The 16,250-nt window shown below is 47.3% G+C and overlaps 1 protein-coding gene across 1 annotated transcript; it reads right to left on the bottom strand.

The window, feature by feature from the left end:
• Positions 1-11,464: 11,464 nt before the first annotated feature.
• RNF228 (ring finger protein 228) lies at positions 11,465-12,514 on the bottom strand. The gene has a single exon (XM_065927636.1). The coding sequence runs from the start codon at positions 12,491-12,493 to the stop codon at positions 11,465-11,467; it is 1,029 nt and encodes a 342-aa protein (XP_065783708.1). The 5' UTR covers positions 12,494-12,514.
• Between the last annotated feature and the right edge of the window lie 3,736 nt (positions 12,515-16,250).

The following is a 16,250-nucleotide window of genomic DNA, read 5'->3' as shown; positions in this document are numbered from 1 at the left end:
CTTGTCCTCTGGCTGAGTTCCCAGAGCCGCCCTAGAACTTTTCATCCAATACACACACACTTACGGAGCTTCTACTACGTGCAGTTCCAAAGGCTAGGGCTAATCTTGTGACGAAAACAAACCAGAGTCATCATGGCAGAGGTGAAGTCCCAGAAAATAACCAAAAAATAAATAGATGCAACTTGTCAGGAGATTGACTATAAGTTTGCAGCTCAGCTCTGAAGAAGCTCAAGGACTTGAGAGGAGAAGGGGTATGCAACCCTGGGGTGAGATGGGGTTGGCGCATTGCTATTTCAACAGATAAAGTCTGGGCAGGCTCAGTAGAGGTAAATTTCTGCAGAGAACTAGGGTAGGGAGGAGTGATTGCTAAAAGAAGGAAAAGGGTGAAGGTGAAAAAACCCAGTAGGTGGACAACAGCTTAAGGAGCTACTACCGCCAGTGGGCTGGGCGTTCTGACGTCCTGGAGAACTAGGGGCGGGGCCTGGGCAACCGAACCAGCAGAGGTGATCTGACCTAGAAAGAGGAAACTTTGGGGGCTGCAAGTCCCTCCAGATGTTTCCCATTGTCCTCTTTCTGAAGACACTTCATTCCAACTATTGAAGGGGTAACAGGGAGACTGAATCTTGCCACCAACAGAGGGAGGTTTCCTTGGAGCCATCCCTCACCCCACGTCTGAGAGTAAGGTAGATGTCACTGTTGGGGGTCGGGAGATTGAGATTTCCAGGTGTCCCTGGCTCAAAAATCCAGCATGAGCTTGAGCATCTTCTCGGTGCCCACGGTCCGAAAATAGAATTTTTATTTGAAAGAAAATGGGGACCCAGGTGCTTGCTGTCCAGGTCGCCCCAGTCATCTGGACCTGTCATTCCTGCTCCCTAACTAGGAGAAAACTCCTTGCAGGCAGGAAAGAGTTGGGCAAACTACACATGCCCTGCTTCATGCGGCAGGTATGCTTGTCCCTCCTGAATGATTCCCACATCTGCTACCACTCTGAGGAGAAGGGGAGAGGAAGGACTCCGGAGGAGGAGCCCAAGACCCTAGCAAAGCAGTCATCCTTCCCCAGTCTTGTGAGATAAATGAGAAAAAACCAGCAGGACCATACAGGAGAGAATGTCTTCAAGGGGCTTCATACATTATTAATAGAAAGGCTCTGTAGCTCAGTCGGTAAAGAATCCTCCTGCAATGTAAGAGAATGGGGTTTGATCCCTGGATCGGGAAGATCCCCTGGAGAAGGACATGGTAACCCATTCCAGTATTCTTGCCAGGAGAATTCCACGGACAGAGGAGCCCAGCAAACTCCAAAGAGCTGGACACAACTCAGCGACTGAACCACTACTCCCACTGTGAAGGTCTGGGATCAAGGAACCAGCAGATGCAGTAGAGGTCACAGCAGGTAGCGCTCCGTGGGGGTCTGAAAGGGGGCCATGGTTTTCTCAGAACAGTAGGGGACATACTGCTCAACAAAAAGGAGCAGTTCTCACTTGTCAGAAAATGATTGATAAAGCAAAGTCTTACTAGATTTTGGAGCTACTTGATAGGGGAGATCTCTCCCTTCTAAAGGAAATCAGTCCTGAATATTCATTGAAGGACTGATGCTGAAGCTGAAACTCCAATCAATACTTTGGCCACCTGAGGCAAAGAACTGACTCATTTGAGGATGCTGGGAAAGATTGAAAGCAGGAGGAGAAGGGGACGACAGAGGATGAGATGGTTGGATGGCATCACCGACTCAATGGACATGAGTTTGAGTAAACTCCGGGAGTTGGCAATGGACAGGGAGGCCTGGCGTGCTGCGATTCATGGGGTCGCAAAGAGTCGGACACGACTGAGCGACTGAACTGAACTGAACTGAGAGGGGAGAAAAACAGAAACAGTGTGAACCTGCAGCAGAGGTAAGAAGGCACACGTGGAAAGAGAATTCCTGGGGCATCTCAGACCTGTTTTCTATCTCCACAGCAGGCTGAGGAAGTTCTCAGACAGCCTGGGCTGCTGCCCTGTGTAATGAGATCATAAGAGTCATCCTTGTAATAGAAATGATCATCACATGTCCCCCAGAACAAGGTCACGTTTCCAAGTAAGGGAGGTGTGCAGCGCATTCTTCTCCTCTGATTGGTGAGGAAGCTGCAGTATCAGAAGAGCAAACAGTGTGGTTTCATTGGGCAGGATGACCAGGGGGGTGGGAGTTAGATCCTGGGGGCACTGTGAACTCTGGAGGGATTGGCAAGTCACTCTGGGAGGGGAAATCAAAGAAGATTTCTGAGCTCAAAAAGCAGGAAAGGACCCTGAAAATTGAAGTCCTCAGAGACAGACAAAAGAGAAGAAATTGAGAAGAAGAAGAGAAGAGAATTGCTTTAAGATTGAAAAGGGGAGAGGGAGCGAAAATGACAAAATACTGAAGAAACATGACAAGATATTTCTGATTTTGAAAGTTTTAATTGACATTAGTCAAGGTGGGCTCATAGTAGACAGCACAGAATGACTGTTTCTGATTTGAAGGATACATTTGTGCTGGGAAAAGTGACCTGAATCCCCATTTCACTGTTGCAGAATATGTGATGGGGGGGATAGTTGTATACTAGGGGACAACAGGATACAGAGGGTTGTGAGGAAGAAAAGGATATTAGGAAGAAAAATAGAAAAGTTATGATCCTTCTATGTGCCAGACACAGCACACACATCCTTACTTAGTATTGACTTAAGAATATGTCATTTAGTTTGCTCCCATGGTTTTATAATTCATTTGTGTTAAAAAAAAAAAAAAAAAAAGACAAGGAGAAATAGAGATTGGACTTTGCCAGCTCTCGCATTACACAAGTACAGGTTGATAGGAGAAAGGATGCATAAAATCAACACTTGGACTAAATCCTTTTAAGGGTGATTTAGTTGCTAAGTCATGTCTGACTCTTGTGACCCCCATGAACCCCATGACCCACCAGGCTCCTCTGCCCAAAAGTACCGAAGTAGGGAGATGAGGCTTATCTTTTACACTGCACAGCATGCAGGATTTTACTTACCTGACCAGAGATCGAACCTGAATCCCCTGCAGTGGAAGCACAGATCCTCAACCTCTGGACCACCAGAGAAGTCCTACATCAGGCTTTTCTGATGCCATCATCCTCTCGCCAACACCACAGGTGGTGGCTAAGCCATTTCTCCATCACCTGTCACAGTCTACCTCCTAGGAATCAGACCACACTTTCCAGAAGACTCCTCAGAACATGCCTGGTGTCCTGGGGTTGGGAGAACAAGTGCTCAGAAAGGCTAACACTCCTTGGTCTAGGGGTTTGGGTTCCCCATCTCGAATAAACTATCTTGGGAGAACAGGGGAAATTGTGCGTTGACAATAGCACTTAATGATACTGGCACATTTTCATTTTATAATTGTGTAATAGTACTATAACACTATCTAAGAGTAATAGCATATATGTATTGAGCATTTCATAAGTACTGGCATCTTCAGCCCTTTACAAAGACTAATTTACTTACTGTTTAAAACCACTAGATTGTACAGTTAAAATGAGAAAAAAGAGGACCAGTGAGTTTACTTAATTTGCTTTAGGTCACACAGCTAGCAAGCAACAAAACTAGGATTTAAACCCCAGACAATGTGGTGTTGTCACTCCTGTTCAATCAGCAGCCCAACAAGTTTCTAACTCTCCAATCAGACCCCCAAAGTGTTGGGATCTGGGAGTTGGCCAAATACTTTACCTCTCACTGTTTGCCCTGTTCTGTAAATAAATTTCAACCAAAGTTACCTTTAATGCCTCTAGGAGGCACTGATCTATCTAATCTCGATTGAAAATAATTTGGAAATCTACTCCATTTCAGTTCCCTTTTAAAACGCTTCCAGTAATATAATTCCAGTAATCCCACTTTAAATTTTTTGCTTATTTTAAACAATCTTTTTTTCTTACTCTCAGTTAGTTTATTACTCTGTCCTCCCAGGCGGAGAAGAACCAGAGACGCTTAACATCATTAAGCTGCCTCTAATTCGGGCTGGAGGACACGTGGCAGGCAGCTGATGCTTGTTTGCAGAAGGAATCCAAATCTTCGTGCCTCCCGCGGATCAGCGCTCTCTCTGGAACGTGTCGTGGCCCGGGCTTCTTGAAGTCTTCGTCGGCGCCTAGCCAGGTGCTGAACTTCGCGTAGGATGCGGGCGCCGCCCCGTGCGGGGAACCGCGAGGAATTTCCAAAAGGAAATCAAACATACCAAAGGTACTTCCAAGTCTCCATCCCTGAGTGTCCACGTCCCGCTGACCCGCGCCGGAACAGCGTGGTGGTGTGGGGGATTGCGAAAGCCCCACGGGGAAAATGGGAAAGACGGCGGGAGGCTGGAGCGTGTTTTTGGCTTCTCAGTTGTTTTTAGGAATAGATGCGAATGCAGAGCTTTGGGACGGGCGCTGGGAGGGACCCGTGGACAGCCAAGAAGGGTAACGACGCCACCGGATCAGAGACCTTCAGACTCTGAAATCAGGGCGTCACAAAATTCGGAGAGCAAGGGCTGAAGGAAGACCAGTTTCCATACAAAGGCAAAAGAAATAAACAAGCCTTTAAGTCTCGACCAGCGGGTTCTTGTGCGCTCTACCAGTGGGTTGGCGACCGCGTTCTTGTGCCTCTGGTTCACCCGGGCCCGCGCCTGTCCTTCGGGATCGCCGGTGTAGGTGTGGCTGGGCTGGGGATTGGGGTCGGGGGCTGCGAAGAGGTCACCTTTGGGTCGCTGTCGTCCCAGTTGTGCGGGGACCAGCCCGTCGCCCCGGGCGGTCTCGAGTTCTCTTCTGCACCGGGGGCTGCGCGGGTGCCGGCACAGGCCGGCCCCAGGAGGCAGATGCCATCACCGGCCCAGGAGCCTCCCCGGGAACTTGTTGCGGTGGCTGCCCCGGCCCCGGGTTCCCGCGGAGGGCTGAGTCTTCGCTTTTCGCCGGAGAGTCCTTGCGCTCAGCCACGAACCATCTCCGCTGTCCGCGTTCAAACGCGGAGAAATCAAGGTAATCCCCCCCGCCTTCCACCGCCCGCCAGCCGCCGAGTCTCAGCACAGATCCCTTTACACCTGGGTCCGGGAGCGTGGAATTAATTTGCACGCTGATCGGCTACTCGGAAGGGTCTTAAAAAAAAAATGTAGTAACTCTTCTAGCAAATATTTTTAAACAAGACTCTCTGAGCTGGATCTGCTCGCAGGTCCGCACCTGCCGGCGACCAGCGGCTTCGCCCTCAGCCGTCATGGTCGATGACATGTCAACTAGCCAGGTTTTGTTCATTTAACCTCTAGACTTTTCCTGGTTATCCACATAATCCGCCCTCAAATCCCCACGTTGTCACCGAATTTTGATGACTCGCGGGATTTGGAAAAGCACACACTTATTTTGAGGGACCGAGGGACCACGGAAAAGCCTTGGGGAAGGCGCAGCTTTCATCCCCACCACATTAAGAAAGACCACAAAGCGCGCCAAACTGGGCTGCAAATATTTACCTAACTTTCCTGGGAAGACAAAGTCAACAGGAGTGTGTGTGGAGAGAGAGAGAAAGCGATAGAGACACAGAGAGAATGTCAGAAAATAAAGCAGCAATCAAACAGTTACTCAAATTATGGCCACTTCCAAAATCTAAGCATTTGTCCACAATCTCCAAGTTTCTAAGAAACCTGGAGGCCTTTCTTTCATTAAAGTGAGATTAGGGAGAGCGTCCGAATTTCAATAAAAAACGTTGTGAAGTATAATGGCTTTCAAATCTCGCTGCCCAGTAGAATCACCTGCGGCGCCTTTTAAAAATACTGATGCGCCTCCCCTCTCTACCTCCATCCCTACTCCCAGACCAATTAAAGAAACGTCTCTGGGGGCGGGACTGGTGCCTTCGCTTTTTTTTTTTTTTTTTTTTCTTAAACGCTCTAGGTAATTTTAACCTGCAGCCAGAGCTGAGAACTTCTGCTAAGGCTCCAATCAGGAAATAAGTTTGTTGTGTGTGAATTTAATAAGAAATGGCTCTAGGGACAAATCTTTCAGAGTTCAGTTCCAAAGTTTCTTCCGCAAAAAAACTATCTACTTCACAACTTGAAGTTAATCCTTCCCCCAAGCTGCAAGTCAGGTGCAATTGTTCTGCACCTCTCAAGTTTGACTACAAACTACTTTGAAATACACACACACTAGACATATAAATCATATCAAAGTATCATTTCCATATGATAAGGAGGATCATCATTGTGGTCAGAGATAGCTGAGTCATTCAAATACAACCAGACCATGGTTCTTGAGATAATAATTGCTGAAATAAAAGTGTTCTGTTCTTGCAAAGATTAAATGCTTTCACTCCGTTTATTTTGGAATGTGTGTTTGTAATATTAGGGGTTAGGAGAACTTTTTTGCACATCTTCTCTACCCTCTTTCTTCCCACATCAGCATTTCCCCTCTTCCACCCCATGGAGATGTGGTATTTCTAAACCAAAGATAATCCAATTTTACATGCAAAGACAATTTCTTCTAAGGGAAGTGTGCACATTCTTCCTGAGCTCCTAGGAATATTCTTGGAAATTGAACATTAAACACTCTCATTTCCCTGAATGTATTTTAAGAATGATGGTGAATTTATGACAAAAAAAAATTTGCTTCTCTTTGGTGTAGTTTAGTTTTCAGTAACAGAAAGGAAGCCTCAGGTATGACTGATGGGTAGAAATGATGCTAAGGGTATGTATTACAAAGCTTTCCTTAAATGAACAAAGAGAAGAAATCTAGCAAAAAATAGATAAAATCTCTCATGAGTTCTTTATTCATATAACTCAGAACTAAGATCTGACTGCAGTCATTTCTAAGACTCATTTCAGAAATATTTACTGTAGCAAATACTATTCTACAGACAGACTCACACTATAACATATACAATAAAAACATTATTTCAAAAAAAAGACATTATTTCAAAGAAAGAAGTATGCAATTTACCTTTAACAAGGATGCAGTTCAATGCCCAAGGCATGAACATAATTGTCTTTGTATCATAACAGAACTTTAAAATACAAATATTAGCTAATGGGAATTAAGTGATTAAAGAGGATGTGTTGGATCACAGACTAATGGGGGATTAGACAGCTACTGAGATTATAAATTTAGCCAGTCTATGAAGGATAATTTATGTAAAGAGGCAAAGCCTGAAAAAATAATAAAACAGGGGGTAACAAATAATGAGAAATTTGATAGATCTTAACCTAAATGTGAGGAAATTTCACTGCAATGTAAACTTATCCCAAACATGTAGGTGCTGCTGGCTTTGCAGCGGATGGTTCAGACATACTTATAAATAAGGAAGCCAAAAGGCATCACATCTTGAAATCTTGCAGTGCAGAAAATGATTGGAAGTGGAAGCCAAATATCTTTTAGTTTCTTCAGTGTCTACTTTCACTGACTATATTGCAACTAGAGTTTCATTGTGCTTGAACTGATTTTTATCAAAACTCAAGATGCTTTGGGGGTACATTTTTTCACCTTTGAAAACTCCAGATGAAGTTGGGAAAACCAATTGTTTACCTAAGTCCCCCAGGGTTTCAGGAGTTACTGAGTGGCAGTGTGCATAAAGGGAGCCAAGGCACCTAACATTTAGTACAGGGTGTCCCATCAAGGCAAGTCAACAGACTAGTTAACTGTCACTTACCATTTACCTACAGCGGGTTAAAGGTTTTTGTGGATTGAGTAGGTAACCAGACAAGTTTTATTCTCTTGTTTTTCCATTCTGGTTATAGGAGATTGAGATAAAGCATATAACAAATGAGACCACTGTAAGAAAAAAGAGAAAACTTCAGTAGATACTCCCTTAGGAATAGAGTGGTCGAGGTAGATCTCTCTGAGTGTAGTCGCTCTGTCGTGTCTGACTCTTTGTGACCCCATAGACTGTAGCCCGCCAGGCTCCTCTGTCCATGGGGATTCTCCAGGCAAGAATACTGGAGTGGATTGCCATGCCCTTCCTCAGTGAACTTCCCAACCCAGGATGGAACCCAGGTCTCCCGCATTGCAAGCTGATTCTTTACCAGCTGAGCCACCAGGGAAACCCTTCTCTGGGGAGGTGATATTGGACCCTTGCAAGCCTGAATGGAAGCAAAACTATACATCCACATAGGGATTGTTTTCAAAGTATTTTCACCTGTATTCCCTCTTTTGTATACAAGTCCTTATATCAAGACCAAAAGGAAAGGAGAGATGACTCTTTTTGTTCCTATTTTGTAGATGAGCCTGAGACTCAAAGAAGTTAAGTGACTTGCCAAGGTCCTTCCAAGAAGAGAGAAAACCAGTTTTCAGACTCATAACAGCTGATGATGTTACTGAGTTTTAGAATCCAAACCGATGTACTTTATGAATGTGGACCCTGTTCACCAAGTCACATTACATTCAGAGGCCAAGTATTTAATCTATCACTCCAAGATGAGTTTCTTTCACTTGAAATTTAGATGCTATTGAAGCCTCATGATAACTCTACCTAATTACGATAATTTTACCTAACAGTCTCAGAACATAAGCAGAACCTGGACCATGGAAACCACAAGTTCTTGAGCATGTGTGCAGCCCAGACCAAGTCTGGCATTTTGCAGTGATTTTACTGGTGGTTCATACTCCTGAGCTAGAGATGTGCTCAGGGCTGAGTTACTGCATTTCCACAAGAAAGGAGTCTTCCATCGTTGCAAGATTCCTCCAGACATCTCCTTGGTCACTTCAACAATTACTGCTAAATCATGCTCTAAGATCATGGTATTCTAGGACTTTCCACAGGAGGTGGAAATGATGAAGTTATATCTGCAAAATGGAGGGCACCTGAATGCCAGAAAACCACTCGAAGTTGGAAAAATGTTTTCCATCACCTCATCCTGCCACTCAATTCCTGATAAAGAACTCAGAAATTAGCACTAAAACAAAGCAAAAAAGTTAGTGAAGAAAAAAAAAACACCCTCTCCATGTTCAGGTACTGAGCTCCTACTTCTATCTACTTGATTTTAAATTATTCACATTTCTCATTATAAGAGCTTTATATGTATACAACCTATGAAAGAAGTGCAATGTGGCTTGTATTGTGACTCAGGCAATTCAAATATTTTATGAGCAATAATTCAGTTTATGTCATTGTTGTACCTTCCTCTCAGGAACACAAACTCAAGCAAGTTGGTCCCCAAGTAACTTTAGACAGACTTCTAGGTTGTCAATTTGAGGGAATGAAATAACAAACACATGGGCGTGCCCACATGTGGATGTACACATGGTTACATCCACAAAGCCAAGTTCTGTTACTAGCATGTACTATACATACACATGTAGTTGCACTTGTACAACTGAATATATGTGAATGCTAGAATCTCAGCACTGGAGGCAAAGTATAAAAGATAAAAATGAATCTAGAAATTAAAATAGCACAAGTAACTTGTTGGAGGTAAAAGTAAATTAAAACCAATCTCTGGAATGTGATTGTTCATATTAGGAACCTGAAAACATTCTACAGAAACTGAGAACAAATCTGACAAGAGTTTCATTTTAGGGGAATTTTATAGTAGTGGGTGGGTAAAACTTTAAAATACAACAGATCTCACTTGGCCTTCAGGAGTTCCAGTAATTCCATGAAATGTCCTTGCAGTGCATTCCCACATATGAATTATTTCTCTCTCAGTCCTATTCAAAATGTGAAATTAGAATCTGGATGAGGATATATGTATTTCAGAAAAAGAAGTGCTGCCCAAATAACATGGAGCGATTTTCCCATGAAATAAGTTTCATGAAAATAGGTTTTTCTAGAAATACTTCTTGTTTTTATTGACAGTGCAGACATAAAACACATCATACTGCAATTCCTAAATTGCAGCCATACCACTTATCAATGGCCAGTAAATTACTTCACTCTATGATAGATACAAATGCTCCATTCAAGTTCAGTTAATAGAATAGTGTCAGGATATCATGCAGACAGCTTGCATAAATACATGAGGAATAACAGCATACCCTCAGTAGCTTCTGTGGTGTTTAGGCATGAAAACTTTGTCTTATTCCAAACTTCAAAAGATGGAATAAAGAATGTTTTCATATAAAACACATTTAGAACAACTGTTCTTTTTTTCTTTAAAAAAGCATCAAATTCACCTGCAACATACACTCCAATTCATCTTTTTAGTTACAAAACCGGATAGATATGTATTCTTTTTCATCTAATGTGATGAGAAGTGAACATTTCAGTGATTTCTAATATCAAATCAATATCAAACAGCTACATTCAAAATAATGTATATTTGTAATCAAAGGAAGACAGACTTGGTACTTGATTTATTGGTTTCGTCTTTGGGCAGTATTTTTTTTTTTATCAGATAATTGAAAGTTATTTCACAGTATAAAATCTTGAATCAACACGCGTTTATCGTATGCCCCTCATTTCGAAATGTATTCGGACTAGAGGTTCGGCAGGAATATTACTGCTTATCAAACAACTTTTCCAGAAATTTTAATGCACAAATTTTCCAGATTTATATACTCTAAAATAAATTATTTTAAAAATGAAATTAAGAAAAAAGGCAGGGGAAGCCTAAAGTTTCTATTCTGCGCGAAGAGCTTTCAGTATCTTCCAGGTGGGGGCAACAGTAAGTCAGTTTTGAGAGGAGAGGAGAGAACGGGCTCTTGAAGCTCCCTGAGTCCAGTTACAGAAGATGAAATGACTTCCTGGTAGCAACATCGAGAATAAAGCGATCACAAGTTTCCAGGAGGTGAGACTTTTGGACTCTGTCGGGGCACTAACAGAAGGATCTACCGCCCAGTGCGCTCCACCACCGTTCTGCTCGAAATAATCTGGAGGCAGATGAGGGCGCGCACGCGCGCTGAGCACCTGCTCAATTGCGCACGGATGCTGGGCCGTTGTTCTATCCAACGTCCCCACGCGTGACGCCCCCGAAGGTTGTACATCACTCTCAGAGATCCGGCTCACCCTCCAGGACCTCCAGGGGGCAGGGAGACCTTTCTCTCACGTTCACATCTCATTCGTTCTTCCTCAGGACAACTCAGGTCCATTCACAACTGCTGCGGGTGTGCGCGCGCGCGCACCCACACGCTTAAAGAAACGCCCAAGTCACGGCAGTCAGAAAACCAGCCTCCAGGCAGGGCCATGGGTGTCCCACTCCTCTTTCCTCCTCTTTTTGCAAATCTTCGCACTCCGGAGAGGGATGGTTGTGCATTCTGGCGAGGATGAGGGCGGTGCATGGAGGGGGCTGACCTTGAACTGTTCACTGAGACCCGACTCCCCACCAGCATCCCTGCTTCCTCGGTTTCCCTCTCTCGCCCAGCGCGAAGTGGACGAGAAAGGCCAGAGAGGCGGAAAACCACTGAGGAGTGGCCAGGCGGCGAGGGGGTGCGCGTCCGGGGCCGGAGGGGAGAGGGCGGAGAAGCTCGAACGCACGGGACCAGAGGCCCCCTCCATTAGGGCCGCGCAGGGCTGCAAGTGCGCGAGGGAGGCCAGGCGTGCGACCCCGCTACGTGCCGCTCCTCCGCGCGCCGCTCGCCGCTGCCGCCGCCCGCGCCCTCGGGCCGCCACCGCCCCCGGCCGAGCCCGGGGCCGCACCCTCGGGCCGGTACTTGAGCCAGCAGATGATCCAAGTGATGACGACCGAGAAGAGCGCCAGGATGCTGGCCACCGACAGGCAGATGGGCCCCACGGGCGAGGGCGAGGGCGAGCCGGCTGCCGGGGCTGCACCAGGGGGCGCCCCGCCCCCCGGGGGGGCCCCGCCGCCGCCGCCGCCGCCGCCGCCGCCGTAGTGGTTGACGAAGATGAGGCCGGTGAAGAGCAGCACCACCATCGAGAGGAAGGAGAAGACGACGCACACGCAGCCGGCGGTGAGCGCGGCGCGCTTGCAGTTCTGGCAGCTCTCGTAGTTGCCCGGCGCGCGTAGGCCGGCGCGGGCGCGTGGTCCTCCAGCCGCGTCCTCGGAGGACGGCGGCGGCGGCGGGGCAGGGGCCGCGGCGGCCGACGGGGCCGAAGTGGGCGCTGGGCGGCGCGCGGTCAGCGGCGGGAGGCGGTCCTGGGGCAGCGGGTCGTGCGCGGCGCGGAGGGCCAGCGGGAAGGCCTCGGCGAGCTTGGTGTTGTTGGGCAGGCCGTGCACGCGGCTGTCGGGCAGCGGCGTGCGGTGGCGGCACACGGGGCAGGCGATGGCGCCGGGCGGGCCGTGCCAGGGCGGCGGGCGCGGCGTGCGCTCAGGCGCGGCGGCGGCGGCGGCGGCGCGGAGCTGCAGCTGGCTCAGGCACTCCTGGCAAAAGGTGTGCAGGCACGCCAGCAGCTTGGGCGCGCGCCGGTCTGCGTCGAAGTAGTTGTAGCAGATTTTGCACTCGTAGTCCTCGAGCGGAGGGAGGACGGGGACCGTCACCGCTGCGCTCCGGGCTCCCGCGTCCCCGCCGTCCCGGGCTCGCGCCGCGGCGCCCCCGGCTCCGGTCGAGCTCCCGGGGCTGCTGGTTGGGCTCCGGTCGCCGCAGCCGCCGCCGCCGCTGTCGCTCGCCGGCGCTGCCATGGCATGATCCGCCCCTCATCGGGGGCAAGGTGAGGCGCCTTCCTCCCCCTGCGCCGCCGTCTCGGCTCCGGGCGGGGAGGAGGCGCTTCTGCCGCCCCCGTCCGGCTGCCGTCGCCTGGCGGGGGAGGCACCGCTGGCTGGGCCGGGCGGGGGCGCAGCGGCAGCCGCCTCCCCTGCCCCCCACTCCCCCGAGGAGGCGCGGGCGTCGCGGTCCCTCCCAGTCCCTGGGAGCCTCTCTGCTCAGTCCCCCTTGGGCCTCTCAAGGCGACTTCCCTGGCCGCTTTGGATGTCGTAATTGAGAGTAGAGGGCGGGTGGGGAGTTGGAGGGGGCGATTCAGGAATGAAATTTGGGGTGCGGCTGCTTAAGGACCAGACGCCAGTGCAACACCCTCCTCACATTCAGAGGGGTGGTGGGAAACCTGGTCCTCCTTTTTCCTTCTCCCTCCCGCTCGCCCCCTCCCCCTACACCCTTGCTGATTTGTGTTTATCCTCTGGAGTCGGGAGCTGCGACCCGGGTGGAGCCTCCACTCCCCCTGACCCCCCAGAAGCTCACCGGTGATGTAATACGGGACCCGCGCTGGGAGAGGGAGCGGCAGACTCCGCGGCGGCGGCAGCGGCGGTTCTTGTCCTTCGTGAAAACCGTGATCTCATTTCTCCGTCCAAGGGCGAAAGTCAGTCATCGCCAAACCATTTACACTTTCCGCTTTTATTAGCAAAGCCCAGGCGGCCCTGCAGCGTTCTTCTCAGGGTGGGAGCGGAGAAATGGCATTTTTCCTTTTAATCATCTAGAGGAAAATTTGGGAGCTGAAAAGTACGTTTTCCTCCCCTGAAATATCGCTTCCTGAAGGAGGCATGAAGACACAGACTTGCTGATTTCCTGACACTGACCCTTAGGGATGGGTCGCTACTTGGTGGGTGTGCATGTGTTTACAGCCCAGAGTGGGAAAATGTTATTGGCATAGAGGTTCACAGAATTTCAAGGTCCAGCTTAAATCCACCGCTGGCATCACTCCCCACCGTGGTCGACTTAAACTTTTAACACACACATGTAGAGAGCTGAAAACTCCATGAGTAACAGAAGATGGTTCTTCCTGATGTTATTAATTAAAACCAAGCGAAGCCCATGTGAGCAGGTTAGGAAGAAGTAGCACTTCTTGAAGGAAAACTCAGGAATGGAGGATGGGCATCTGAGGGGTGATGTTTAGATATTCCTAATAGGAAAGTTCTGTTCCTCTGTTTCTCCAGGTTGGTCCTCACTCTACGAAGAGAAAACCTCCCCAGCCCCAATAGGGAAGGGAAAGGGAAGAGCTCTCTGGGTTCCCATGAGATGAGAATGTTCCCACTTTCCCTCTGGATTCTCTGCAGCAGAAAGCAAGATACCCCAGGGGATATTTGTGGAAAGGATGAATGAATGAGAATCAAGCTGGAGGAAGAGAGAAGCTGAAGGCAAGGAAGCTACCAACAAACCACCAGTGTACAGACCAAAGATGGGATTGTCATAAATGTCATGCTTCCATGACACTTGAAAATAAATAGACCTTTTACTCTATGTGAATAGTGAATGTGATTGACATGGTAAGTTTGAGAGACCTTAGTTGAGGGTCATTAAAAACTGTGAGCTTTCCATTTCCTAGTTTCAAATTTTACTTTAAATTAAAAAAATATATACTTAAAAAAAAGTGTATCATTTTGTGATGGAGGCTGTGACAAGTAGAGGGCAGGGTGATGAAAATCGGAAGAATACCCTAGTCTGGCCTTGGAATAGTACAAAGTTTCACAAACCAACCTATTGTGGACAGACTTGAGTTCCTGTCCTCTTCCTGTCCTTGTCTCTCTTTCCCTCCTTGAGCTGTTTGATTGTGAAAAGCCTCTGAAATTGCATTTAAAGCACAGTTTTAACCTGGTTCTTCTAAATACTTTAAGCCCCGAGCAGCCCTAAGCTGAGAAGATAGATAATGCTGATATAAGGGGAAATTTTTTTTAAATTTTTATATTTATAGTTTTGACTGTGCTGGGTCTTTGTTGCTACAGAGGCTTTTCTCTAGTTTCAGAGAGTGGGGATAGTCTTTAGTTGCGGTGGGCAGGCTTTACTTGTGGAGCAGAGGCTCTGGGTCATGCAGGCTTCAGTAGCTGCAATATGTGGCTCAGTAGTTGCTGCACATAGGTTCTGGAGCACAGGCTCAAGAGTTGTGGTGCATGGGCTTAGTTGTTCCGTGGCCTGTGGGATATTTCCCGATCAGGGATCGAACCTGTGTCTCCTGCACTGGCAGGCAGATCCTTTACCACTGAGCCACCAGGGAAGCCCAAAAAAGAAAATTTTAAAACAGGGCATGGGCAGAAGAGACACTCAGAAACATGAGGGGCTTGTGTGTGTTTATGTGCTTGTCCATCCCACCCACTCAGTTCCTAAAACACTGGCAACCTCCATGCCAAAGGGGACCGAAAGCGTTTCGAAGATCTACACATTTACATGTGGTGTGCATTTGGACAAAACATTTAAGATTTCAAAATGTCACTGTATTATGCATTCTCACCACTGAATGGAAGAACTGAGGAACGGAGCATGCAGCTCCACCAGGGTTCCTCGGCCTCAGCTGTTGACATTTTGAGCTGGAGATGCTAGGGGTGCTGGTGTGTGCATTGTCAGATGTTTTGCAGCATCCCTGGCCTCCATGCATTTGATGTTAATAGCAACCCTTTCCAATGGTGACAACCAACAGTGTCCCATCAGGGCATTATCACCCCTGGTTGAGGATTTACACAATATCCACCGGTTTGGCTAACAGGAAACCAAAAGCAGGAACATCTCCCAAGTATTAACTGTGCAAGGAAAGTCATCAGCATTACCAGTCAAAGTAATTAGTTAATAGTTATGGTCTCCCATAGCTCATGGTCACTTAGATACTACGGCACTCTTTGAGAAATCCAGGCTTGGATTTTGTCAATAATAGAGTCTGTTGATGGGGTCATAATCAATTGCCAGAATTTGGGTTAACAAGACTGGAATTTACTGTTTGACTAGTGTTGTTTTTTTTTAAATCAGCATCTCCAATTATTTTATATCCCAGTACCAGTCACTCACTTTTAGGACTCTCAAGGTGTCACATGGGGTTTTGGTGGGTGGAATGAGGGACTATTCATGAAGAGTATGAGTTTGCGTGACACAGACCACAGGTATCCTCTCTTATAGACAATCAAGCCCGGTGCTCACAGTGTTACCTGCAGCAGCATTTAGTGAAGTCTGGTCCTTCAAGCAGGAGTTTCCACTGCAGTGAAAGATATGTTGAAAGAGGTCTTATGTCAGAAACAAGGAACTCATTTATATTAGGATTTGAATTGACTTTGCAAGAATCTTGCTCATGCCTTGACTATATTAGACACTCAGTATTTGCTGAGTCATTTTCTTTTTGAGGACCTGAGAAAATGGGAGGCAACAGTGGTTTCAGGTAATCTCCTGTATATATTCCCTCCATATAAATAGAGCCAATATTTAAGTTTTGGGGGCAGCTATTTCACAAAGGGCTTAGTGGGGAACAGAGAGTGGGGATTGACTGCTCTGGGTCTGAATTCGAGGTCTGTTCTTCACCTTCTGTATAGCATTGGATTGCTAGTTAGCTTCTCTGTGCCTGTTTTCTGAACTATAAAATGGGCATAAGAATAGTTACCTCCTAAGTCTGTTGTGAAGAGTAAACATGATGTACACATAACATACACAGAGAGTTCCCAGCCCCTGTTAATACTTACTATTTATGGTCAG

The sequence above is a fragment of the Muntiacus reevesi genome, chromosome 3, assembly GCF_963930625.1.
Source record: "Muntiacus reevesi chromosome 3, mMunRee1.1, whole genome shotgun sequence".
In the NCBI taxonomy this organism is placed as follows: domain Eukaryota; kingdom Metazoa; phylum Chordata; class Mammalia; order Artiodactyla; family Cervidae; genus Muntiacus; species Muntiacus reevesi.
Note: the sequence above shows the minus strand (reverse complement) of the source record. Positions and strands in the feature narration are given on the sequence as shown.